Consider the following 26,912-nt stretch of genomic DNA (forward strand, 5'->3'; position numbering starts at 1 on the left):
TTTCTGACCACTGCTTTTCCAGCATTATGTTTTGTCATTAAAGGGGAGAGGTAGCAAATATCCTTACAACCCTCAGTGATGGGACTGATGCAGTGGCAGTTCTGACCAGAAGAGCAAACCCGGTTTTTGCCTCTGTCCATCATGTCAGTGGGTCAGTCCACGCCAGGTGCCTTTTTTGAGGCTATAACTGTGGGTGACACTTAGTTGACAAAGCCCAAAAGCCCAGAAGTAAAAAATTCTTCTGGAAGGCTACGAGTTAGGAGCAGTTCATCTGCGATTTGATGGTGGTATTGAGCTGCTGTTTATAGTCAGTGGAAAACCTTCTTTGAAGCAGCAGTGATAACAGGAAACTCTAGTGAGTTCCCAAGGATTGTCTGAATCATTTCCTTTTCTTGGTGATTTCTCAAAGCTTCTGTTAGAGTAGATTCATTGATCCCAGGGCAGACAGAATGACACCCTAATAATGGGCCCAGTTCATGCTAACTACACAAAATGGACAATTTTTTGCTCTTTCCTTAAATGCCCCCTGTAATGAGAGCCATAACGCTGGTAGGACTGTGAAGGCAGGTAAAGTATCTGGGGACTCTTCCCTTTTATGAAAGAAAGGGGAGAAAGTTGACATGGTTTAATTGCCTAGATGCCAGGTACTTTCTCATAAGTGATAATAGAAAATATCAATCATGCCTAGGCATTGCTATGTACTAGGAGCTTTGCCAACATTATGTCTGGAAATTCTTACTACCCATATTTCTGCATGGGTACTGTTCTCCCCATGTGTGAGGTTGAGCAGACTGAGGCTCAGGGACCTTAAGTGGCCTACCTAAGGTCACATACTCAGTAAATAAATGGTAGAGTTGTCAAGTCAGAGCTCAAGCTCCCGTCGGCCAACACTGTGTGTGCCTGTTACATCACAGTCTTTTTCTCCTCTCATCTACTGAGAAAACTACAACTCAGTAGTTGCCCAGCCTTCTCCAGCATAAATGACCTAACATCCAGCACACAGCTCAGCTATAGAAGCCACCTGGGTCATGAACATCCCCTCCCAGCTATTGCCCAGAGGGCATTGCCTGCACTGACTATATATGGCACTCAAGAGAGCAACAGAGTCCTTTAGATGTCTCTCATGCCTTCCTCCAGGGGTCTTAAAGCCCTAAACAAAGGAGGGGATCCAGTGTCCTGACTCAGTGTCCATTGATTGAGGGCCTGCTTTGTGTAGAGCCTTGGGACAAGGGTAGTGGTGATAACCTACAGAGTTCACAGTCAGATGGGAAGGGAGAGGGGGTTCAGTAGACACGCTTATGGTTATCAGCATAGAGTGAACAAGAACATGGGGGTGGCAGAGGGCTGACCTGAACTCAGAATTCAGCTGTTGTCAGGGTCCCGATGGGAACCTTGGATTAGAGTGGAGAAGCACTGCTTTGCCGTCCAGCAATAACATGATCTAAGAAGCAGATCCACGGGACCTGGCTGAGAACCGAGGGGTCCCAGGGTGAGGCCTGTGATGACCAAGAGTGTCCCCTGACCCATAGGGGTGGGATGAAAGGGGCATTGGGTGTGGTACTGCTACACTCTGGATATTTGCTTATATCTGCCAAGAACCTAGAAGAAGATTCTCTAATTTATAAATCATCTTTTATTTCAGCTGTTCATGCCAAGAGCCTGGTAGCCATCTTGCATCTGCTGGTTGCTCTGTCCCAGTATTTCCGGGCACCAATCCGACTCCCAGATCATGTTTCCATCCAAGTGGTTGTGGTCCAGGTAAGTTAGAAACCACTAAAAACATCTGTGCCCTTAAAGGGGTGTGGGGACTAAGCTCCTGTGAGAGCTAAGGCACACTGGGTAGCTTGCTAGAAGGAACGCTGAATGAATGCTGAGTGTGTCTGGGTGTGCCGTATGCTGGGAGGCATGTGAGTGAGCTTTCTGATGCATGTGGGCTTATCCCTGATATGTGTGCAAAGGGTGGAAGAGTGTGTGCTTCTGTCTGGGACAGGCTTGTGTGGGACGTGTGCCTGGGGTTTACGTGCTTTCCTTGGGAGGGTGCCTGTGTAATGTATATTTGAGGGTGTGTGGTGTATATATTTGTGAGGTCTGTGTAGTAGGATCGGGAAGATGTATCCCTGTGTGTGTGTGTGTCCTGCCAGCCAGGGAGAATCTTGTTTGTTTTTTTTTTAAATAATGCAGCATTGTGCTCCAGTGTCTACAGTATGGAGCCCCAGAAGTGGGATCATGGGGTCATAGGCCTGCCTTATTTATTTATTTATTTATTTATTTATTTATTTATTGCTGCACTGGGTCTTCATTGCTGTGTGTGGGCTTTCTCTAGTTGCGGCGAGCGGGGGCTACCCTTCATTGCAGTGCATGGGCTTCTCATTGCAGTGGCTTCTCTTGTTGTGGAGCACGGGCTCTAGAGCGCAGGCTCAGTAGTTGTGGTGCACGGGCTAAGTTGCTCCGCGGCATGTGGGATCTTCCCGGACCAGAGCTCGAACCCGTGTCCCCTGCATTGGCAGGCGGATTCTTAACCACTGTGCCATCAGGGAAGCCCGAGAATCGTTTTTTGGTTAAACAAGCAATGCACAGTTATTGAGAAGAGGCAAGTATCTGTGCATGTGTACGTGTGCGTATTTGAGAGAGACCCTGACAGGCCGTGCCTGTGTTGAGGACACTGCCGATTTTCACCTGCCCAGAGAAGCACAGCTGGGAACTCAAGTCATTTTTTCCAGATTGTTGGATGGAATTTCCATTCATACATGGCTGTGTGATTTCCACAGTGAGGGGATGCTTTCTCCCTGTGACTATCTCATTCTGCTCCTAACCCCATTAGATACTCAAATTCAATTTTATTTTCCAACTTTATGCCCGTGAGCAAAAGGTCATCATTTTGTTGGCTTCTGTTCTTTTCCAAATAAACATGCTGCAAGGGAGAGCGTCCCTTATGAGCAGCTCCCTGGCTATCCAAGGTTATCCAGGGTTCTGTCTGGCAACTCTGCCACCCCTTGGTGAGGAAGAGCCTGGAGGGCAGGTAGGCTTTGCCTGAGAGGCCAGGCAGGCTTTGCCTGAGAGGCCAGGCAGGCTTTGCCTGAGAGGCCAGGCCAGGCCAGCTTCCAGGACAGAAGGTCTTTGGGCTGAGCTTTCAGGGATCAGATGTGAATGGGGGAGGGGAGGAGGACATGGGGGTGCTGCTCAGCCGTGCCCTAATGAAAAAGTATTTCTTCCAGTGCCTTCTGGGTACTTAACTTGCTAAACGTCAAGGGGGTATAACAGGAAGATGACACCTTGGCCCTGCCTGCCCAGAGACAGGACTATACATAAGCAGCAGAGAGGGCTATCAGAAGCCCCTTGTCAATGCAAACACGTGTGGTTCCGACACTAAGTGCAGCTGACTGAAAGAGACTAATTGGCTTCATTTATTGGGCTGTCAACCGTGTCAAGCATGGTGCTAAGCATTTTATGAATATGTGGCCAGCCCAGAGCATCCTGGTACATGCATCTTCCTAGTGAATCCAGGCCATCTCTATTGTGTCACTTTTTACCAATCAATAAAGTGTGAATCCATTTCATTATAGTTTTTAAAACTATGATTCAGGGTTTGCAAGGGTTGGAGGGGAAACAGTGGTCACTGCAAGCCCATGTCTCATGCCTTATTTTGAGCTCAATTATAGGCCATCAGAAGGCTGTTGCTGGTTTAATTTCTACTGCAGGCAGTTTTGTTAGTGTGAGGGAGAAAGGAGGAGGCATTACATAAAATGGCATCAAGGCATGTCAGGGTTTATGGGGTGTTTTGCTTTATCAAGTTAAACAGGCACAGAAGCAGGCCTCAGAATTGGCTGTAAGACACTGACTGAACTACAGAGAGAGTTCTTCAGGGAACAGTGGATCGAAGTGAATCAGGATGCTGTGTGAGGTGTCATTGAACCCAGATTTCTTTTCCATTCTGTGTACCAGCATTTAATTCTGCACGTAGTTGAAGATGAGGTTTGATGTCTGTAAACAGCCTCGCAAGACAAGGACACGGATTCCAGTAGCCCAGTGTGAAAATTTTACATATGTTGAAGCTGAATTTGGAAAAAGTCCTGGTTTATCCACACTAGATCTTTTTTAAATGGTATTTTAATGTTTTTCTTCCTTTTTTGCTTTGATAGTTCATTCTTCTTAATCTAATCCAGATACACTCATGGCCTTTATCCAGCTCTACCTTTCCTTCTGTAAAAGTATTTTGCAAGGACGCTAGTTTCTGTGGCTATTGGGAATGTGAAGAAAAGGTTGTGGAAGTTCGGCCAGGAGGGTCGAGAAGGCAGGTTTCAGCTGAAACACTAATGCTTGGAGGATCCCTCTTGACACATCTCAGTCTTTGTGGAAGATGGATTTGCTCTGACAGCCTCTTGCCCTGCCCAGAGTGCCTTCCAAGTGTCTTGTAACTGATTGTGTAAGGACCTAATAAATGCATCTCCCTCCTCACCCCCATCAGAAGGTCTTCCTGAGCGCCAGCACTCCTTCATCGGTTCCCACGCCCACACAGTGAGGTTTAAACTCCAAACCAGCACTCAACTGACCAAGGGCAGCCACTGTCGCTCCAAACGGCCTCCTGAACACGCCTGTGCTCTCCTACTCTGCCTTTTTGCTCCGGCCATTCCTCCCACTGAAGAGGTCTGTCCTCTGTGTCCAGCCAAATCCTAGCTGTCCTTTAAGTTCCAGCTCAAGAACCCTTCCCCCTGGAAGGTTTCCCTGACCCTCTCAGCTGAAAGTACTTGTTCCTGTCCTGCACTCAGCACTTCCTCTCTGCAAGGGGCCACCATGTAATTAATTATCCATGACACATTTGAGAGGGAAAGGGGATCCTACTCTAATAATTGAGCTGGGACCTGAGGCATAAACCAGGAGGACTGTCTGGGGAAAACTGTTCTTGCATACCTGTTCATCTACCCCATTTTACTCTAAGTTCCTCAAGGTCCAAAACTATGTCATATGTTCCACAGTGTTTGCTAAGTCCAACACAGGGGCTGGTACATAGAAGGCACTGATTAATGAAACAGAGAAGAAAGAGAATGAATTGATAGGAAGGGGTAGACAGATGATGGATGGATGCATGGGTGGATGGATGGGCAGATGGGTGGGTGGGTGGATGGATGGATGGACGGATGGATGGATGGGTGGGTGGGTGGATGGATGGCAGTTTGGGTGGGTGGATGGGTGGGTGGATGGACCTCCAAAGTGCTTACCCTTTTCTCAGAGAGTAAGCTAGTCACCCAAGGACTGTACTACTTACTTAAAAGCTCCTCTAGTTAAACGTTTTTTGAAAACTCTCCCTCTGAATTCTCCAAGTTGACCTCAGTTCTTCCACCCCGGCCGCCCCAGTTAAATGTGTTTCTCCGCTTCCCTCCGTGGCCCCAGCTGGAGGGCAGACACACCCTGGCCCTCATTTCCATTTGGTTTACTGTGGATTTCTCCAGGAGGCAAACAGTGTGCTTCCAGCAGAATGTCTTCCAATAAAGAAAGAAAAGATTCACCATCCAAGAAACAGCCGACTTGTTTGGAATAAACACTAATTGCACTTAAGTATGAATGGTACAATCCAGTCCCAGGAAATCAGGAGCCTCATTTCACTTCTAGCAGTATCTCGTCTCTGGATTCATTTCTTAAACACCAGTAACTTTCTCAGTATCAGGAATGCTAATCAGTTTTTTGTATTTTTCTAATGCATATTTTTCTCTCTTCCTCCCAACCCTCTCCCCACCCCCGTTTTCAGAAACGAGAAGGAATCCTCCAGTCTCGGCAAATCCAAGAGGAAATAACTGGTAACACAGAGTATGTCAACAGCATTGTTGCCAGCGATTCTGTAATGGAACACAGATGTTTCTCCGAAATTCATCCATTTGCTGATATTTAGTTTTCATTTATTGGGATTGCAAGAGGGATTAGACTTCAGCCAATGATTATAGTTTAGCCTTTTCCGTGCATTCAAAACATGCCTCTCAATGCTTAAGGTACAAACTTGGGTGGGGAAGTGGGGAGAGGGAATTAACCGTGATTGAAAAATTCTAATTTTGTGGCACTCCAGGAAAGAGTGTGCCCGAAAAAGCCAACCAGCATGAAATCATCATGCCATAAACATGGGGTTGAATTTAAATTGTTAACCTTCAAAAGGACATTTTTCTTCCTTTTCTGAATCTGATTTATATGGTCACATGCCATGACCCAGAAAGCCCCTCTCTACCTTAGGGTGGTGGATTGTTTGGGGGGTTTTTTTTTGTTTGTTTGTTTTTCATTTACATTAAGAAATTGGAATATCAGAACATGTAAGAGTTTTGTCATGGGAAAGAGAAGTTTTGTTCTCAAGCAGAAAGAGCAGGACGGTCGGTGTGCGTGGGTCTGAGATCCCTGGGCAGGCTTGAGCCCTGGCCGCACACAAAACCGGGCAAAATTTGTTTGTATCATCTCCTGCTTCCCCAACTCTCCTCTATATTCCTTTGAACAAGAAGAGCAAGTGGAAAGAGCAGGGGCACGTGAAGCAATGATTACACCTCCTAAAACCCCACACCCCAAAGGTGGAAGAGGAAACTGTCCTTGGTCTACCTGGCTTGAACTCCAAGTTCATCATTCTTCCCAGTACACTACCCGCAAGTCATTGCTTAATAGGTGACAGATGTATAGTTGGAATAAACCAACATAATAAGAACCAAAAACGTATTGAGAAAAAAATGTATTGAGCATTTAGTATATACTAGAAATTATGCTAAAATCTTTCTATATATTAAATCATTTAATGCTCACAACATCTGATTGAGTTGTTTACCATAGTATCCTCATATTAAGGATAAGTAACCTGGAGCCCAGAGAGGTTCGGTAGCTTGCCCAAAGTCACACAGCAAGCAAATGGCTTTGTAAGATTTAAAACTAAGTAGTCTGACCCTAATGCTTGTGCTCTTAATACTTTGCTGCTTCACTGCTATGAGTATGGTTCCAGTTCCTGCCCTCTTTGAGAAAACCTATTCTAGGTCAATGGCAGGTGCAGCTTGGGTGGGTATCACAGGGTGGACAGGAGAGAGCCCAACCTGACCTCCCCAAGCCGATGCCCTCAGCAACTTGGGCAGTGAAATGCCACATTGGGATGGTACCTGAGCTCTGCTCCTAAAACATGGTTGGGAATCCTGAATCTCTGAGTCCAATATTCTTTCTCAACTGTAAGCAATAATGTGAGTTTATTTAAGGCAAGAAATAGTCTTTTATGCATCACTTATACCAGGCTTTATGCAAACACCAGTAAATCTATAAAGCAGAGGGGAAAAATAGGTGATAATGTGGTAAAGACCACCCATAGTTGGAGACTTAGTGTAGAATAAAATGCCAAGGAAGGAAGCTTTTAGGGATCTGCCACCAAGGGTGAGGAGAGAAGAGTCATACTGTTTTCTTTCTCCTTTTCCCGCAGGGCTCTTTCTGGAAGGCATGGTGAGTTGCATAAGAGTGTCGTCTGTTGCTGCTGACTGCCAATGGGGTCTAGTTAATTCTGCAGCAGCTGGGAAGAACAGGCACTCAGCTTGCTTCCTGCATGTGTGTCTGTGCCAACCTGGTGACAGGGCCGGTTGGTAGGGAGGGTCAGCGCACTGGTGGGAAGAGGAAAAGTAACCACAGCTGCAGTCCTCGTGCAAGTAACCAGACCATTGACCCTGCTGGGCTTCTGGATGGGTCCTGGGCACTTGCAGGGCAGTCTTGCTCTAAGCATATTGTGGAAGTAAAGCAAGAGGTGTACGTATGCGCTAGGGACTGTCCCCTCTCCCCACTCTGTCCAGCCCTTCTAGAAGGTGCCTTTTTCCTCATCACACCTCCTACCTCTCTGGTTTCCCAGAACTTTGGGTTTGTTTATAAGGTCTGTGAATGTCCAAGATCACAATCACCATTCTGGCCATCTCAGATTTACTCATCAAGAGTAGGAGAGGCAGCCCAGGACCACGAACCCTCCCAGCCCCGGTTCCTCTTGGAGATTTCTCATTCCCAGTCACAGATCCCTCCACTATTTCACCTCTCGGATCAGAGGACCAGGGGGGCTATAGCAAGGGAAATCCCTGCAGGGGGCATGGCTTCGCTATTTTCTGTGATTCTGTATTTATTGTGGATAATATATTGAAATATTCCGATCATTCTAATAGTAACTCAGATCAGCAGATACTTCAGAGTTTACAGAGCACGTACTTTCTTGTCTTTCATCCTCATAACCCACCTGGGGGAGGTTCATGTTCAGTGGGCCTTTTTTTTATTATTATTTTTGGCCGTGTCTTGGCATGCGGGATGCTAGTTCCCTGACCAGGAATCGAACCTGTGCCCTCCACAATGGAAGCGCGGGGTCTTAACCACTGACCCGCCAGGGAAGTACCCAGTGAGCATTTTATGGAAGAGGAAAGTGAGGCTAAAAGGATTGAAGTGACTGGATCCCTCAAGAGGGGGAGCTCCCCTTCTGTCCTGGGGCTCTGTAGCTCCCAATCCGCTTATCTGCCCTCTGCCAGGAAGCATGTCTTGGGCATGTTGGTTTTGAAAATTAGGGAGTGATTTGATATTTGGATGACATTCTGCTTCCAAAAAGCTTCAGAAGCACTTTAGAATCATGACTAAATCATGATATCAAAGAATACAAATAGTAAAGAGAAATGACCAGTTCCAAGTCAGACTGCCTGCCAGAGCTCCTCAACCCCAGCTCAAAGAGGGCTGATGTAGAGGGTGGATACACACTTACATATACACACAGAGAGAGAAAAAGGCCCCTAAGATAAGAATCAACCCCAAATCTCTGCCCAAACCCAGTTTCCCAGCACAGTGTCATACCCCGAAGAATTCCCACCTGGAGCTGACCATGTGGCCTGTAGAGGCTCGTGGCTGGGACCTGGGGTGGCATCAGCTCTGGGCTCTACTTTACATTTTCCTCTTTTTTCAGAACGTGATGCCTTTGACACCTTGTTTGACCACGCACCAGACAAGCTGAACGTGGTGAAAAAGGTGGGAAAGAGGTGCCTGAGAGAGAGGGAGGGAGGGAGGGAGGGGAGCGAGATGTAGAAAAACATTAGGAAAACCCCACCCCCTGCAGTTTGCAAGCTTCCCGAAACTGGTGTCATCACCAGACCACCACAAACACAGAGCTTTCCTGCTTGATGTCCGTTTTACCTGTCTTGTTTTCACTGGATGCCTTATCCAGTCCCTTTCTTCTCCCATTGGGATGACAGCATCTCTTGGGGGTTTCTGAGGCTGCGGTCCCGTGTCTCCACACCCACACTGAACCCCGCCATCCCTGCTCCTCACACAGACCTCCCTGTGTCTCCCTGGCACCGGTACCTGCACCTAGGAGGACTGGAAGGAGGGACCCAAGGCAGTCATTTCTCCTCTGGCCCCCTGAGCCTGGCTAGGACACTCCACCTGTCACTCTGCCCTCTTAGCACTGCCTGCTCCTTGCACAGTTCTGGACCGGGCCATTGGAATCGCACAGTGCATGGGACTGCCAGTCCTGGGGGCCAGCCTTCCGTGTGGACTCAAGGAGTTTCGCAAGAGCCTTACAGGCTGCTCAGCCTCACTCTGCTCGGCACAGTGATCCCGGGCCCAGCGCTCTTGGCTGGGTCTCGTCCTGTGTCGTCATGGTTGAGTCACAGGGGCGGCCTCCAGGGTGAGAGTCTTCATCTCAATGTCTGGCTTGTGCTTTTCTTCTAGACGCTCATTACTTTCGTGAACAAGCACCTGAATAAATTGAACCTGGAGGTCACGGAACTGGAAACCCAGGTGGGTGACGGCCCCGTGTGCAGGGTGGGGGACAAGGCCCCGCTGGACAGCCACTGTTCCCAGTGCCCCAGCCACATTGCCAGGAGGGCTTTCCACCCTGATCCTGGAGCTTTTCCGGGGAAGGGAGAGGGGATCCTCTTCCACTCAGAGGGGTGAACTGCATGGAATTTCTCTGAATTCTTTCCAGTATTTTATTTTGAAAAGTTGCAAGAATATTATCATGAATCCCCATGTACTCTTCACGCACATATACCAATTGTTAACATTTGGCCATATTTGGGGTTTTTTCTCTCTCGCCACCCCTAAATACCTCAGCATACATCTCTTAAGGACAAGTATATTCTCTTAGAGAATCACAATATAGTAATCAAATTCAGGCAGTTTTAACATCAATACAATATGTTAATCTATTTAGGTTGAACCATATGAAATCACTGATATTTGACTACTCTTGACCGTGTCACATGGTTCAAAGAAATACAGTTGTCCTCATATTCTCACCTGATGCATTTAGTTGTCATGTCTCTTTAGTTTCTTTTTAATAGAGAACAAATCCTCAGCCTCTCTTTGCATAACATCGACATTTTTGAAGAGTGTGGGCCATTTAGTTCATAGAATGCCCTGTTTTTCTCCCTCATGATTAGAACCAGGTTATGCATGTTCAGGAACAGTACCATGGAGGCAATGCTGTGTTCTTCTCAGGCAATTTTTTTTTTTTTTAATATATATATATATTTTTGGCTGCATTGGGTCTTCGTTGCGGTGCATGGGCTTCTCACTGCGGTGGCTTCTCTTGTTACGGAGCACAGGCTCTAGGTGCGTGGGCTTCAGTAGTTGTGGCTCGCGGGCTCTAGAGCACAGGCTCAGTAGTTGTGGCACTCGGGCTTAGTTGCTCCGTGGCATGTGGCATCTTTCCGGACCAGGGATCGAACCCATGTCCCCTGCACTGGCAGGTGGATTCTTAACCACTGCGCCACCAGGGAGGTCCCTTCTCAGGCACTTTTCTCCATCAGTTCTGTTCCTGATGGTGGTAACTTTGATCACTTGGCTAAGTGGCCATCCCCCAGATTTCCCTACTGTAAAGGTCCTCCCCCCTACCCCCCCGCTTTATAATTAATAACTAATCTTTATTAGGAGATACTTTTAAGACCGTGTAATGTATCCTGCTTCCCAACCTCTTTTCATTTGCGATGAACTTCTAAAGTGTGGTTTTCTTTTGAACACAGGGGCACCTCCTATTATTTTTAAAGGCAATGCCCGGGTCTGTGACTGAGATCTGCCTGGGTGTGTCTGGACTCTGGAGGCAGCTTCTTATGCTCTTCAGGAGATAGGGAACACGCTGCAGAAGCAATGATTCCTGGAGAGGGCTGGAATGAGCTCTCCCTTCCCCATGGGCAGGGAAGGGGTCTCTGCCGAGCATATCTGGTGTCTATCTGCGAGTTTTACCACCAAGTCATTGGAACCAGCAGTCAGGGGTCGGAGCAGTCTAGGTCAGTGGTACTCACAGCTGTGAGTAACCCTGACCCTAACCCAGGGTGCTCCCCTGAGTTGACAGATTAGTTTCTTTCATTCTCAACCCATTCCAGCCACAGCCAGAATTAGGCCCAGTTAACTAGTTCCATGGGTGGGCCTTGATTTTGACACGGTTGCTGGGGTCTATTTGCCATTGTCCACCCTGGGGTGGCCTGGGATGAGTCATGCTCAGGCCCTACCAGCCAGATGGATGGAAACAGTGAGGAAGCTGCTTCTAGGTCAAGTTCGTGCTCCAGGTTGTTTGCCCATAACCAAGGTTGAGTCACAGGCCCACCAATCAGTCACCCAGCAGAGCTCAGACACTGGGCCCAGCCCAGACGGAATACTAATTCCGTCTAGTATTTTTAAAGTTTCCTAAGATGATTCCAAGAACTTTGGCCTCTTGTGAACTCTAGTAACTGTTGTTTATACAAATATTTGATGGCCCTGCCTCCTTTGCAAGGTTCTAGAATATCAGATATGCACCTGACCTCTGTAACTTTGCTCAGGCCATTCTCCATACCCAGAACACCTACTCCTTTCAAATTTCCCTCATCCCACAGGTGCCCACTGTCTCTGCAAAGCCTGCCTGATTGCCCAGCGCACACATACCTTCCCCTCTCTTGAGCAGAAGGCCTGCACCCCTCTGCTTGGCCTAGGCAGCTGTTGTTCCTCAGACCAGGTTCTCAGCTGATCTGGCCTCTACTGTTCTTGATGGAAGGGACCAGCTCTAAGCCTCTTGCCATGGCCCTGAGCACACAGTTGTGCTTTGTCAGCAAGAGCCAGTACATTGTATCCTGACTGCTTTGTTGTTTTCCCGGATAGAAATAGCAGTAGTTAGTATGTGTTAAGTGTTGCCTACACAACAAGCAGTGTTCTAGGCACCTTACACATATTTACTGGTTTAGGCCACATGATAACCCTATGAATTAGATACTATACTATCATTGTCCCCATTTTACAGGTGAAAAAAATGAGGCACAGAGAAGCTCTGTAACTTGCTCAAGTCACTCAGTTAATAAGTGGTAGAGCTAGAGGCCAGCTCCAGAGCACACGTTCCTAACAGCTATACTATGCTGCCTCTCAAGCAGTAATAAGGCGAGGGTGAGAGGGGAGAATGCCCAGGCCGGTATAACACTATATCTTTCTCTGTTCATAAAGCAGAAGTCGCCCTAGTAGCCTCATGCCGTTGGCCTTGGACATCCCCTTTCCCTCCTCCCTCTGCCCTCCCTAGCTAACTCCTGCTCATCCCTCATGTCTCCATCCAGGCAGCGCCTCCTCCAGAAGCCTTCCCTGTTGCCTTCAGCGGGATGAGTGACCTTTGTCAGTCTCATGCAGGCCAGCGTGCTTCCCCCCATCAGAGCAGCGGCTGCATTTCCTCCACAACAGTCTTGCCACTGTACCATGAGTTCCTCCAGGGCAGGGGCCACACCTGACCCACCTCTGTGGTCCCTGTGCCAGATCAGGGCTTGGTACATAGTCGGTGCTCAATAAATACCGGACCAATTGAGATCAGGACCATGGGCTTGTGGCTTCTGTGCTGGACCAGCCAGACATGGGGCAGGCCTGCTGCAGAGCAGACCTTCCTGCCTTGGGCTACTGCCCCTCACCCGCTGCCAGCAGCCTGCCTGGGGATATACCCTTTGCGGGGGTCAACACGGAAGCTGATGTGCCTCTGGAAGGGCCTGGGCTGGGGCGCTCAGGGGCCCAGTGCCTTCACCTGTCTCTCTCCCTCCAGTTTGCAGATGGGGTGTACCTGGTGCTGCTCATGGGGCTCCTGGAGGGCTACTTCGTGCCCCTGCACAGCTTCTTCCTGACCCCGGACAGCTTTGAACAGAAGGTTAGGGGAGGTGACATCACGGGAGGCCCCAGCCCACATGCCCGACCCATCCTCCCACACCTCTGCTGGGGCCATCTGGGGAAAAGGCGGCGGCTTCCCATCTGCCCGGAGTCTTCAGTGGTTGGATGGGGGGCTCATTGTGATGCACAGCTGAGCTGGGACGCAGCTACCTACAGGCCACTAAGCATCCTGAACAGCTTTCCCTCTCCTGCACCTTGGTCCCCTAGCCATATGCTCCTGCCTGGGGCCACAGCCCAGCCTCATCTCTCCCCAGAGGTGACAGGGAAGGTGGCTGCAAGGCTGGTCAGACCTGAGGCCGGCACTCAGATGATTTCTGATGCCTCTCACAGGCTGCCCCAGCCCACCCGCTAGACAAGGGGCATTTGGTCCCAAGCAGAAACCCTTCTCTGCCTCTTGAACATGTCTTGCTGTCTGATCCTTTCAACTGTGGGCACTTATGTCCCTGAGTTTACAGTCCTGGCAGTGACACAAGAACACAGTAAGACAGGGAGAGGATTTTTAACTCCTCTGGGAGTGCTTCACCAACAGCAGGCTGGGCCTGGCTCACACTCTGCGTGGCCGGCCCAGATTGGCAGCTTCATTTGTCCTTCAAAAAATGGCCTCATTTTAGCTCAGCCCCTGCTCCACTGGCTACAGTGCTGGTTCCTTCACTTTCCAGGGGCAGGTCACAGGGAGCCCCAAGGGTCCAGGAATGAGTGTGCAGCACCTCATGCACTGCCTTTCTCTCTCCAGGTCTTGAACGTCTCCTTTGCCTTTGAGCTCATGCAAGACGGAGGATTGGAAAAGCCAAAACCACGGCCAGAAGGTACTTTGCTCTTCCCTGGGTTGGTGACAATATGGCAAGACCCTCCCCTGCACACAAGTTTTCAGGGCACAGAGCAAGGCTCATGTTTGATACCAGAGGGAAGACTATCTTTTCTGAAGCCTTCTTTGCCATTTGCAGGGGAAGGTGGGACAGGGTACAGCTGCTCAGTCCTGGGCATCCTTCGCGAGCTGCAGATCGCACACCCTCAGGGAAAAAAAAAACCTGAAATCCCACACATGGGGTCATAGGGATAAGGGCCCATGCAGACGTGTCACAGAGCAGAGGTGCTGCTGCAAGAACTGTCCTGGCCTGGTTTCCAGGTTCTTCTGTGCCTGGACAGGGTGCTGACCTGCCCAAGAGCTATCTCCCAGGTAGGCAGGGGGAAGATGCAGGGGTCATCACAGGCAGCTCTACTCTGAGAATAATTCCCTTTTCTGCCCTTTGCTCGCTCCAACTCTGCCCAAGGACAAGGTTTGATTTGTCAGGTTTAGGTTGCAAATGTTAAGGCTGAAAAAATACAAAAGGAGCAAAATGCTCCAGCAGCCCTCCCATGCTTGTGCTTGAAGCAATGTGTGCATTTGTAGGGGGAGATGGTAAGACTTGGGCTAAACTGGAAGGACCAGGTAGGGCTTTTGTATTTCTTTTTCTTTTTTCTTTTATATTGGAGTATAGTTGATTAACAATGTTGTGTTAGTTTCAGGTGTACAGCAAAGTGATTCTGTTATACATATACATGTATCTATTCTTTTTCAAATTCTTTTCCCATTTAGGTTATTACAGAATATTGAGCAGAGTTCCCTATGCTATACAGTAGGTCCTGGTTTGGTATCTATTTTAAATATAGCAGTGTATACATGTCAATCCCAAACTCCCAATCTATCCCTTCCCTCCACCCTTCCCCCTGGTAACCATAAGTTCATTCTCTAAGTCTGTGGGTCTGTTTCTGTTTTGTAAATAAGTTCATTTGTATAATTTTTTTTAGATTCCGCATATAAGCGATATCATATGATATTTGTCTTTCTCTGTCTGACTTACTTCACTTAGTATAGTCTCCAGGCCCATCCATGTTGCTGCAAATGGCATTATTTCATTCTTTTTAATGGCTGAGTAATATTCCATTGTATATATGTACCACATCTTCTCTATCCATTCATCTGTCGATGGACATTTAGGTTGCTTCCAGGTCTTGGCTATTGTAAACAGTGCTGCAGAGAACATTGGGGTGCATGTATCCTTTCGAACCATGTTTTTCTCCAGATATATGCCCAGGAGTGGGATTGCTGGATCATGTGGTAGCTCTATTTTAGTTTCTTAAGGAACCTCTGTTTCTTAAGGAACACTGTTCTCCACAGTGGCTGTACCAACTTACATTCCCACCAACAGTGTAGAAGGGTTCCCTTTTCTCCACACCCTCTCCAGCATTTATTGTTTGTAGACTTTTTGATGATGGCCATTCTGACTGGTGTGAGGTGATATCTCATTGTAGTTTTGATTTGCATTTCTCTAATAATTAGCAATGTTGAGCATCTTTTCATGTGCCTCTTGGCCATCTGTACATCTTCTTTGTAGAAATGTCTATTTAGGTCTTCTGCCCATGTTTTGATTGTGTTGTTTGTTTGTTTGTTTTTTGATATTGAACCACATGAGCTATTTGTAAATTTTAGAGGTTAATCCCTTGTCGGTCACATCATTTGCAAATGTTTTCTCCCATTCTTTGTCTTTTCTTTGTCTTTTCGTTTTGTTTATGGTTTCTGTTTCTATGCAAAAGCTTTTGAGTTTAATTAGGTCCCATTTGTTTATTTTTGTTTTTATTTCCATTACTCTAGGAGACAGATCAAAAAAGATATTGCTGCGATTTATGTCAAAGAGCGTTCTGCCTATATTTTCCTCTAAGAGTTTTATAATATCCGGTCTTAAATTTAGATCTTTAGTCCATTTTGAGTTTATTTTTGTGTATGGTGTTAAGGAATGTTCTAATTTCACTTTTTTACATGTAGCTGTCCAGTTTTCCCAGCATCATTTATTGAAGAGATTGTCTTTTCTCCATTGTATAGTCTTGCCTCCTTTGTCATAGATTAATTAACCATAGGTGCATGGGTTTATTTCTGGGCTTTCTATCCTGTTCCATTGATCTATATGTCTGTTTTTGTGCCAGTACCCCACTGTTTTGATGACTGTAGCTTTGTAGTATAGTCTGAAGTTAGGGAGCCTGATAAATACATCATGCCACTCCCTTCTGGCCTGCAGAGTTTCTGCCAAGAAATCAGCTGATAACCTTATGGGAGTTCCCTTGTACATTATTTGCTGCTTTTCCCTTATTGCTTTTAATATTTTTTCTTTGTCTTTAATTTTTGTCAGTTTGATTACTGTGTGTCTCAGTGTGTTCCTCCTTGGGTTTATCCTGCCTGGGACTCTCTGTGCTTCCTGGACTTGGGTTACTGTTTCCTCTCCCATGTTAGGGAAGTTTTCAGCTATTATCTCTTCAAATATTTTCTCAGGCCCTTTCTCTCTGTCTCTTCTCCTTCTGAGACCCCTATAATGTCAATGTTGCTGCATTTAATGTTGTCCTAGAGGTCTCTTAGACTGTCCTCATTCCTTTTCACTCTTTTTTCTTTATTCTGTTCCATGGCAGTGATTTCCACCATTCTGTCTTCCAGGTCACTTATCTGTTCTTCTGCCTCAGTTATTCTGCTATTGATTCCTTCTAGTGTAGTCTTTATTTCACTTACTGTATTGTTCAACTGTTTGTTTGTTCTTTAGTTCTTCTAGGTCTTTGTTAAACACTTCTTATATGGTCTTGATCTGTGCCACCATTCTTTTTCCGAGATCTTGGATCATCTTTACTATCATTACTCTGAATTCTTTTTCAGGTAGATTGTTTATCTCTACTTCACTAGTTATTCTTCTGGGGTTTTATCTTTTTCCTTCATCTGGGACATATTCCCCTGCCCTCTCATTTTGTCTAACTTTCTGTGATTGCGATTTCCGTTCTGCAGGATGCAGGGTTGTATTTCTTGCTTCTGCTGCCTGCCCCCTGATGAATGAGGCTGTCTAAGAGGCTTCTGCAGGCTTCCTGGTGGGAGGGACTGGTACCTGCCCACTGGTGGGTGGAGATGGGTCTTGTCCCTCTGGTGGGGAGGGCCGTGTCAGGGGCTGTGTTTATTGGGCAGCCGTCTACTCAGGAAGACTTTAAGCAGCCTGTCTGCTGATGGGTGGGGCTGTGTTCCCACCCTGTTGGTTGTTTGGCCTGAGTCGTCCCAGCACTGGAGCCTAGAGGCTGTTGGGTGGGGCCAGGTCTTGGTGAGAAAATGGTGTCCTCCAAGAGGGCTCACGCCAATGAGTACTCCCCAGAACTGCCACCACTAGTGTCCTTGTCCCCGCAGTGAGCCACAGCCATCCCCCGCCTCCTCAGGAGACCCTCCAATACTAGCAGGTAAGTCTGGCCCAGGCTCTTAATGTAGTCACTGCTTTTTAGCCTGGGTTCTGGTGCACTCGAGACCCTGTGTGCACCCTCCAAGAGTGGAGTTTCTGTTTCTCCCAGTCCTGTGGAATTCCTGTGATCAAACCCTGCTGGCCTTCAAAGCTAGAGTCCCTGGGGGCTCCTCCTCCTATTGCCAGACCCGCAGGCTGGGGAGCCTGATGTGAGGCTCAGAACTTTCACTCCTGTAGGAGAACCTCTGTTATATAATTATTTTCCAGTTTGTGGGTCACCCACCCAGCATGTATGGGATTTGTTTTTATCATGATTACGCCCCTCTTACCATCTCATTGTGGCTTCTTCTTTGTCTTTGGATGTAGGGTATCTTTTTTGGTACATTCCAACATTTTTTTGTTGGTGGTTATTCAGCAGTTAGTTGTGATTTTGGTGTTTCCATAAGAGGAGGTGAGCTCATGTTCTTCTACTCCTCCATCTTGTCTCCTCTCCCCCAGGGCTTTTGTATTTAGACATTAGGATAGAGGAGTAAGCGTCTCAGACAGGATGGCCATGTGAGCAAATGTCCTGCCTGGGGAACGGGGAAGGGCTTAGCTTATGAGACAGCCAAGCATGTGGCTAAGCCATGACAGACCTTGGTCCAGTCCCTACCCCACCAGCCTCGGGCAACTTATTGGTCGTATTTTTCATGTCTATAAAAGTGGAAATCCTAGGGACATGCACATTATATGATTAAATGTGATGATGTCTGATGCACAGCACCTGACACCTAATAATGAGTATATAGCAGTTACCTATTTGGCTGGAATATTAAGAGTATGAATTGAATAATAGTTGATTACAGTGAAGCAAGTCCTGGAGGGACTTGATGCCAAGGCAGCAAGTTTGGACTTGATTCTGTAGGCAGTAGGAGTCATGGAAGTTTCTTGAGCAGGTGAGTGATGTGATCAGAGCTCTATTCCAGAGAGATGACTTGGAAGGCAGTGTGAAGAACAGATATTTAGATGCGGGGCACCATCAGCAGTACTGGGGAACCTAGGAGGAAAAACAAGCTTGGGGGGGGACATAAGAGTGTCAGCTTTGGAAACCTTGAGGTTGACACCTAGGCATTGACACAAGCGGAACTGGAGTTCGGGTAGAAGATCAGGGCTGTGGTTATATCACTGCAAGTCTTCCACTTGTTCCATTCTCTCTTGGTGTATAACAGGAAAGCATGTAGAGAAAAGGGAAGGGTTAGGGACAATATCTTGTGGGAATGCCTTTACTCATGAAGCTGGAGAAGAAAGCAGGAAGACTGGAGGAAAGAGGTCAATTGTGAAGACATTGGTTGGTCCCTGTCTCATGACTCTTTCCAGACCTCAGTAACTATCAGCTCTGGTCAACAAAAGCCAATCCCTTAGTGTCATTTATTGTCACCTTGTTCTAAGCACCTGGTCACTGCCAGAGGTGGACCTCTAGCAAGGCTGCTGTCCCTCATGGGGTTGTCTCCCTGCAAGGCCACTGTAGCCATCCTAATGCCTTTAGAAGTAGACCCTGAGTGTCCTGTGGCCAGCTGATAAGCACCCTGCTTCTGGGTAGGAGAGACATAGCAGGATAGTCCGGCCAGCATTTCTGTGTCTGTTTTCTTGAACTGCTTAATATGAAACTTCCTGGTTACAGATTGGAAGTACTTCTTCTGATACTTCAGTTTTCAAGCATTTATTTCCCTTAAGACAGTTTTCCCAATATCAATTAATTTATAGGGATATTTCAGTATATAGATGACATTTCTTGTATAAATATTAAACTGCTTAATATGAAATTTCCTGACCAATATGAATGGAAAAACACATCTGTTTTATTTGCTATTATACTGGGCACCATGCCCATGCTGAAAATTTCCAGTGCGTAAAGGAGAATTGAGATGGTATTTTGTGAGACCATACTTGGTGAGAGGTATACCCCAGCATTCTTGTTTCTCGGCTTCTAACTGGGAGGTGAAATTCAGTAGTAAATGCTGCAGACTTTCAAAAGGGGCTAATCTGGGTAATTCTTTGAGGGTGTTTCAACATCAAACTGGATGTGGTAGAGGCATTTTTCATGGCAAATGTTTTTAAGGTCAGGAAAATGCATCCTCTGCCATGCTGTTTGACACTCAAAGCTCTGTTATACCTTGAAATCCCCTGGAAACTTTGGGTTTCCATCTCAGATGACTGTTGCTGCCCAGGCTTCATAACCTTTTAGTTCCCCAATTAGTGTAAGCCAAGTGTTAGCAGCAAGTTCATGGCCAGTGGAGCAGTTGACATATTGGCATGAAGTTGGTGGCTTTCTATTTAGGGTATCATACCATGTGTCTTCAAATGCACATGCCTACCCTGTTATCATCATTCAAGTAGACTCATCATTGAGTATGGTTAAGAAAGACCCCAGCACAACAGACAGGTGGGGACTAGAAGAAACTTACTACAAGGCAGGAATGAAGTCTGCATGTAAGACAGACAGTCAGCAGGCTGATGGAATATCTAAAATACAAGGAGTCAAATAGCTGGGACCAAGCTACTTAAAACAATGCTGAAAATCCAGGCAGGTGAAGGCAGCTTAGTTGTAGATGATCAATACTATTTGTGGAATGATTTGGTCAGTGGCTGGAAATATGGGAAATGGTTCAACTTCCCTTCCCCATTCCCTTAGGGATAGTGTACAGACCAGTGGCAAAAATTTTTAACTCTGATAATATCAAGTATTAACAAACAAGGATGTACAAAAACTGCTGTTTCTGTTTGTCCTTATCAGTACATTTAATATTTGTAATACCACTGTGGTATTAAATGCAGAATGATGGCTTCCCCCAAAATGTCCACATCCTAATCCCTGGGACCTGTTAATACCTTACATGGTAAAAGAGACTTTACAGATTTAAGTTGAGGATCTTGAGCTGGAGAGATTACCTTGGATCATCTGGGTGGTTCCAGTGTAATCACAAGAGAAGAGGGAAGCAGAAGACTCATCAGAATGATGTAGCATGAGAAAGATTCAACCAGCCATTGATGGCTTTGAAGATGAAAGGGGGCCATGAGCCAAAGAATGCTGGTAGCCCCTAGAAGATAGAAAAAGCAAGAAAACAGATTCTCCCCTAGTGTCTCCAGAAGCGAACACAGCCCTGCTGATACCTTGATTTTATCCCAGTGAGACCCATTTTGGACTTTGACCTTTAGAACTGTAAGATAATAAACTTGGATTGTTTTAAGCCACCAAATTTGTGGTAATATGTTAAAGCAGCAATAGAAAACTAATATACCCTGTGACCAGCAATTCCACTCATAAGTATGCATGTCCATATATTAGGACCCTAGTCCAAAAATATCCATGATAGACTAAACTGGAGAGTCCATCCCCAGGAAACAAGCTAAATAAATTGGAGTATATTCATACCATGGATTATTACACAATGGCAACAATAAGAAAGAATGAACTGAGAAATCACATGAGAGACTTCTAGTTACTGTAGCATGAAGAGGTCAGTGATTATCCTCTGCAAAAAAACCAAGTGTAAAACTGGACAAAATGATCAAAAACAGGCATTTCAAGGCACTGAATATTTACCAGAAGTAGATAACAGATTGAGAAGCATTCTTGAAAAATGATAGAATATACTGGAATAATTATACCTCAATAAAACAATAAATTATACCTCAATGAAATTGTTTAAAGGATGAATCCTATAAACATAATTTTGAGTAAAAAAAAATCACAAAATAATATGCATAAATGAGTATTTATATAAAGTGTAAAAATAGAACTACAGTCTGCTGTTTAAAGGTGCATATGTTGCTGGTGGAACTATGAAGAAGAGCAAGGAGGTGATCACGATAAAAGTGAGGATTGTGGTTATCTTTGAAGGGTGAGAGAGGGTTGTGACCTGAATGCAGAGAGGAAGGGGGTGCTCCTAGGGTACTGACAATGTTCGTACCTGAGACATGGGTGGTGGTTACGTGAGGGTTCCCTTACGAGTATTTAAAACTGAACATATATATGTTGAATGTACTTTTCTGGATGCTTGTCATATGAAAAAATTTTAATATGTAAAGAATATGGCAAAATCACCAGATAGGGTAGCAGGCCACCACGAAAATGACCAATACCAAAGGATGGATTCTGTCTCGGTGGGGAATAGGGAGTAAACAGGAGAGCGAGGCAGAGACTGAGGATGAGCTACATCCATTGGAGGTGGGATGGAGGCTGGAACATGATGGACATCTTGGGGGCTGGGCTTACCCTGAGTAGGCAGCCTGTGGCCACCCAACTTATTCCAGCCCCCACAAGCTGGTGGCACTGAGCCACCAGGTTTCTTCCCACTTGGTCAGGGAACTCAAAGATGGGGGTGGAGAGACTTCAGAGAAGGGAGGGGCCTCAGACTGGGATGAGACAGGCTGGGGTAGCCCAAATGGGTCCATGGAGGGCATGGCCACACAGGCCCATGTCCCCTTGTGTAAAGCCTGGGTTTCTGCATTAGCAGAGTTCCTCTCCCTCCTAGACTTCTGCATCTTTTAAAGAACCACAAACTCATTTCGGATGGTCCTCTGATGGATGGGAATTGTCACTAATGCCACTGAGTGAGAGGAGCAAACATAGAGCCCTTTCCCCTTGACCAGAGGCCATTTTTCTCCTCAGAGTGGTCTTGGGTCTGATTTGTCTCTTCCTTGGCCCCAGCCAGCCAGACAGCCTCTGCTCTGGCTGTCTATCCAGGTGCCCTACCATCCTGACTGCCTGCTCCCAGATAGGGACTCTGGGCCAGCACAGAGAAATGATCAGAGCAGTGCTAGCTTGCTAATCACGTAATTTATTAGCCCAGGGTTTTAAAGAGGCTCTATATTGCAGGGCGTCACAGATCATTCCCAGGAATCCAAAGCTCTTCTCCTAGCTGAGATGCCCTACCTACTGGCCTACCTGGAACTACCTGTGTGGCTGTTGGTTTTCTTGAAAAGAACAGACAATAAGCAGTGTCTCTGACTGTAGTCCCCCCCCCACTTCACCAGGCCCACCTCATGGTGATCACCTGTAGGAAGAAGCAACTCAGATTTGCCAAGGAGCAGGGCTTAATCTTTGTGAATGGTACCCACCTGGAGTTGTGCAGTGCATAGACTTAACAGCTATACATAACAGCTCTGCTACTAGGCAAAGATGGGAAAGTGGGAAGGAAACTACCATTTAGGGAGCCCTTCATATGTTCCAGGTGTTTGTTTTTCATAAAACCCAATTTTACCAGTGAGAAAACTGATTCCGAGACATTAAATGACTTTACGCCTTTAACCCATTGTAGTGAAGATGGACTTCAAACTTTAGTGGGTGTTAAAATTAAAATAGAGGAGACATATCAAGATGGCAGAGTAGAAGGATTCAGAGCTCACCTCCCCCCATGAACGCCAAAAATACATCTACATGTGGAGTAATTTTCACTGAAAATTAACTGGAGATTGGCAGAAAGACTCTTGTACAACCAACACTGTAAGAAAGATCCACACAGAATCGGGTAGGAAGGGAAGAGAAGCAATCAGGGACCTCTGCCCCTGGGAGGGGACTCAGAAGAGGAGGGGGATTACATGGACAGAGATCTCCCTGGGGAGGGAGCAGTTTGAGCCACATATTGGGCACGCCAGCCCTGAGGTCTAACACCAGGTAGACGAGTTCCCTTAGGTTTGACAATCAGTGGGACCAATAGGAGGGCTGTAAGAAACCTAGACTCTTCTCATGAAGAGCACACACACTTGCTAGCTCCCAAAACAAGCAGAGGAAGCAGATTGAAACTGCTTGGGACTCTGACCGGTTTCCCACAACTGCCCCAGCCTGAGCGGAGTACCCGCTCCAGCCCCACTTGCTCCATGATGCTGCTCCACACTAAGGCAAGGGCTGCTGTGGCCAAGGGGAGTGCTCAGTTGTGAGGGATGGAGCTGGCTCAGACATAGAACAGCATCTGAAAGGGGTGGGAGAACCCATTACTGGTGCTTATGGAGGCAGTGCATTAGAAGCAGTCTGAGACCCTAGCTAGGGCTGGGACTGCCATGGCCCACACACAGACCCACTCTGAGTGCCCAATCCAGCACTGCTCTGCTCTGAGATGAGGGTGCCAGTGATGGGAGGGGGAGAGCACACACTTAGGAGGAACAGAGCCAGTTCAGACCCTACCCTCGGGGCTTCTGCTTCAGCAACTTGGGACCCAACCTTGCTCCAAATACGGTGATATCAGCCACTGAGCAGAGCAGAAGGCCCAGCTCACACCTAGCTCTGGATCTCGCCCCTTCATCTCCAGCCCCACCTCCTACCAATGTGATACCTGCCAGAACACCATGGGGGAAGATGTGACTCATGCTCATGTCAGATCCAGCTCTCCCACCAAAGCCACTGGGCACATGCAGACTGTATAGGGTCACTGCCATACAAGGACACCCATTCAAGACCAGAGTAGGTAACTGTTTCACCTAATCTCATAGAGACAGAGGAAGTTAAGCAAAAGGAGAAGATAGAGGAATTTGTTTCAATTGAAAGAACAAGAGAAAACCCCTGAAAAACAACCAATGAAATGAAAATAAATAATTTATCAGATAAAGAGTTCAAAGCATTAGTAATAAGAATGCTAACTGGATTACTGGAAAAAATAGATTAATACAGTGAGAATTTTAATAAAGAACTAGAAAATATAAAAAAGAACCAGTCAGAACTGAAGAATACAATAAATGAAATGAAAAAGATGCTAGAAGGAATTAACAGCAGACTAGGTAATACAGAAGAACGTATAAGTGATCTGCAAGATAGAATAATGGAAATCGCCCAGTCATAACAGCAAGAATAAAAAGAAATTTTAAAAAATAAGAACACTTTAAGGGACCTCTGGGACATCAAGCATGAAAAAAAAGGATCAGATAATGGGTGGTCCCAGATGGAGAAGAGGGAGAAAAGTGTCCAAAATGTATTTGATGAAATTATGGCTGAAAAATTCCTGAACCTGAAGAAGAAAACAGATATCCAGGTACAGGAAGCACAGAGGGTCCCAAACAAGATGAACCCAAACAGACCCACACCAAGACATATCATAATTAAAATGGCAAAAGTTAAAGAGAGAATTCTAAAGGCAGCAAGAAAGAAAACACAGTCATATATATCAGGTAATACCCATAAGGCTATCAGCTGATTTTTCTGCAGAAACTTTGCAGGCCAAAAGGGAGTGGTATGCTATATTTAAAGTGCTGAAAGGGAAAAACCTGCAACCCAGGATACTCTACCCAGCAAAATTATCATTTAGAATTGAAGGAGAGATACAGAACTTCTCAGGCAAGCAAAACTGAAGAGTTCATCAATACTAATATGACCCTAAAAGAAATGTTAAAGAGTCTTCTCTAAGTGGAAAATAGAAGGCTAATACAAGAAGTAAGTATCTATAGGAAAGGAAAAATCCCACTAGTAAAGCAAATATATAGTAAAGGATGAGGATCAACCAATTAAATAAGCTAACATGAAGATTAAAAGACAAAAAAAATTGTAAAATCAATTTTAACTGCAACAAACAGTGAAGGAATACACATGAAGATGTAAAATAGGACATCAAAAACACAAAGTGTTGGGGAGGGGAGTAAAAAAATGTAGATCTTTTAGAATGTGTTTGAACTTTGACTGTCAGTTACACATAGTTATAGGTCAACATATATGAACCCCATAGTAACCACAAATCAAAAACCTACAATAGATACACAAAAGCTAGAGAGAAAGGAACACAAGCATACGACTAAAGAAAATCATCAAACCAAAAGGGAAGAAACTAAAAGATGAAAAGAACAGAGAAGAACTACAGAAACAGCCAGAAAACAAGTAACAAAATGGCAGTAAGTACATACCTATCAATAATCACTTTAAATGTCAGTAGACTAAATGCTCCAATCAAGACGTAGGGCAGGGCTTCCCTGGTGGTGCAGTGGTTAAGAATCCGCCTGCCAATGCAGGGGACAAGGGTTCGAGTCCTGGTCCGGGAAGATCCCACATGCTGTGGAGCAACAAAGCCCATGCACCACAACTACTGAGCCTGCGCTCTAGAGCCCGCAAGCCACAACTACTGAGCCCATGTGCCACAACTACTGAAGCCCGCACGCCTAGAGCCCATACTCCACAACAAGAGAAGCCACTGCAGTGAGAAGCATGCGCACCCCAACGAAGAGTAGACCCCGCTCGCCACAGCTAGAGAAAGCCCACATGCAGCAACGAAGACCCAACGCAGCCATAAAGGAAGGAAGGAGGGAAGGAGGGAGGGAGGGAGTGAAAGAAAGAAAGGAAGGAAGGAAGAAAGAAAGAAAGACATAGAGCAGAAAGGAGCAATCAAGATGGTGGAGTAGTAGGATGTGAAGCTCACCTCTTGCCACAAATACATCAAAAGTACATCTACATGTGGAATGATTCTCACAGAATATCTACCAAACACTGGCAGAAGACCTCTGACCTCTGAAAGGGCAAGAAAATCTCCATGTAACCAGGTAGAACAAAAGAAAAAAGAAAGAGAAAAAAGAAAGTGAGAAAGGAATCCGAATGGGACCTGCACCCCTGGGAGGGAGCTCTGAAAGAGGAAAGCTTCCTGCACTCTGGGAAGTCCCCTCACCAGTAGGGACATCAGCCAGAACAGAGCTTCAGAGCCTTGGAAGAGAACGCAAGAACCAGTTTGCAGCAGAAAGAATGCAGAGAGACCTGCACAGGTGGTCAGTGCCACTGCTCTCCTCTCCCCAGTGCATCTGCCAGGGCAAGCGTGGGCTGGGTGCAGAAGCTCGGGCTTTGGAGATCAGACCTGGGGAGAGGATTGGGATGGGCTGCAAGGAAACAGCCTGAAGGGGCTGGAGTCTGGTGCAACCACACCTGAGGGTGTATGCAGAGGAAGCCTGGGCCACCTTAGAGGCAAGGAGCCATTGTACGGGTGGCATGCAAGGGAAGGGGCGGGACCCACCATTACACTCTTTTTCCCTGCATGTGCTCTCAGGTGGCAGGACACTGCCTACAGGAGCTCCAGGAGCAGTCACAAGCTGCCACTGCCGCTGCCCCGTTTCAGGAGCAGTTGTGAACTGCTTCCATTCCCATCACATGCTCTGGGGACATGCATGAGCCACCACCGCTGCTGAGAACCCCATGACTGGGCACCAGCTGCTGCATCTACACACTCCCTATTAAGGAGATAACAGCCAGCACACACTGAGGAAAGAGGTGACAGGCATCCATACTAAAAACAGCCCTTGCACCAAAAATACTAAACCCGCACAAGCTACACAGGGGCACTTCCACATATAAATAGCCCTCCAAGACCTCAGTAGATAATTGTTTCTCCTAAACTCACAGAATAAGAGAAGTATAAGTAAAATGAAGAAGCAGAGGAACCACTCCCAGTTAAAAGACCAAGAGAGTTCCCCTGAAAGAACAAACATGAAACAGATCCCTTCAGCCTAATAGACACCAATTTCGAAAAGGAGATAAAGAAAATACTGAAGGAATTAGGCAAGGCTATCAACAGAAATGCAAAGTACTGTAGAAAGGAACTAGAAACT

The 26,912-nt window shown here is 46.4% G+C and overlaps 1 protein-coding gene across 1 annotated transcript in view; it reads left to right on the plus strand.

The window, feature by feature from the left end:
• Positions 1-26,912, plus strand: part of PARVA (parvin alpha) — a 178,657-nt gene that overhangs the window by 136,727 nt on the left and 15,018 nt on the right. The window contains exons 7-13 of the mRNA XM_061201469.1: positions 1,643-1,758; positions 5,744-5,802; positions 7,424-7,443; positions 8,921-8,982; positions 9,685-9,753; positions 13,004-13,105; positions 13,859-13,931. Of these exons, the coding sequence (XP_061057452.1) occupies positions 1,643-1,758; positions 5,744-5,802; positions 7,424-7,443; positions 8,921-8,982; positions 9,685-9,753; positions 13,004-13,105; positions 13,859-13,931 (501 nt within the window). The remainder of the gene's footprint in view (positions 1-1,642; positions 1,759-5,743; positions 5,803-7,423; positions 7,444-8,920; positions 8,983-9,684; positions 9,754-13,003; positions 13,106-13,858; positions 13,932-26,912) is intronic.

This window comes from Eubalaena glacialis, chromosome 10, assembly GCF_028564815.1.
Source record: "Eubalaena glacialis isolate mEubGla1 chromosome 10, mEubGla1.1.hap2.+ XY, whole genome shotgun sequence".
Lineage (NCBI taxonomy): Eukaryota > Metazoa > Chordata > Mammalia > Artiodactyla > Balaenidae > Eubalaena > Eubalaena glacialis.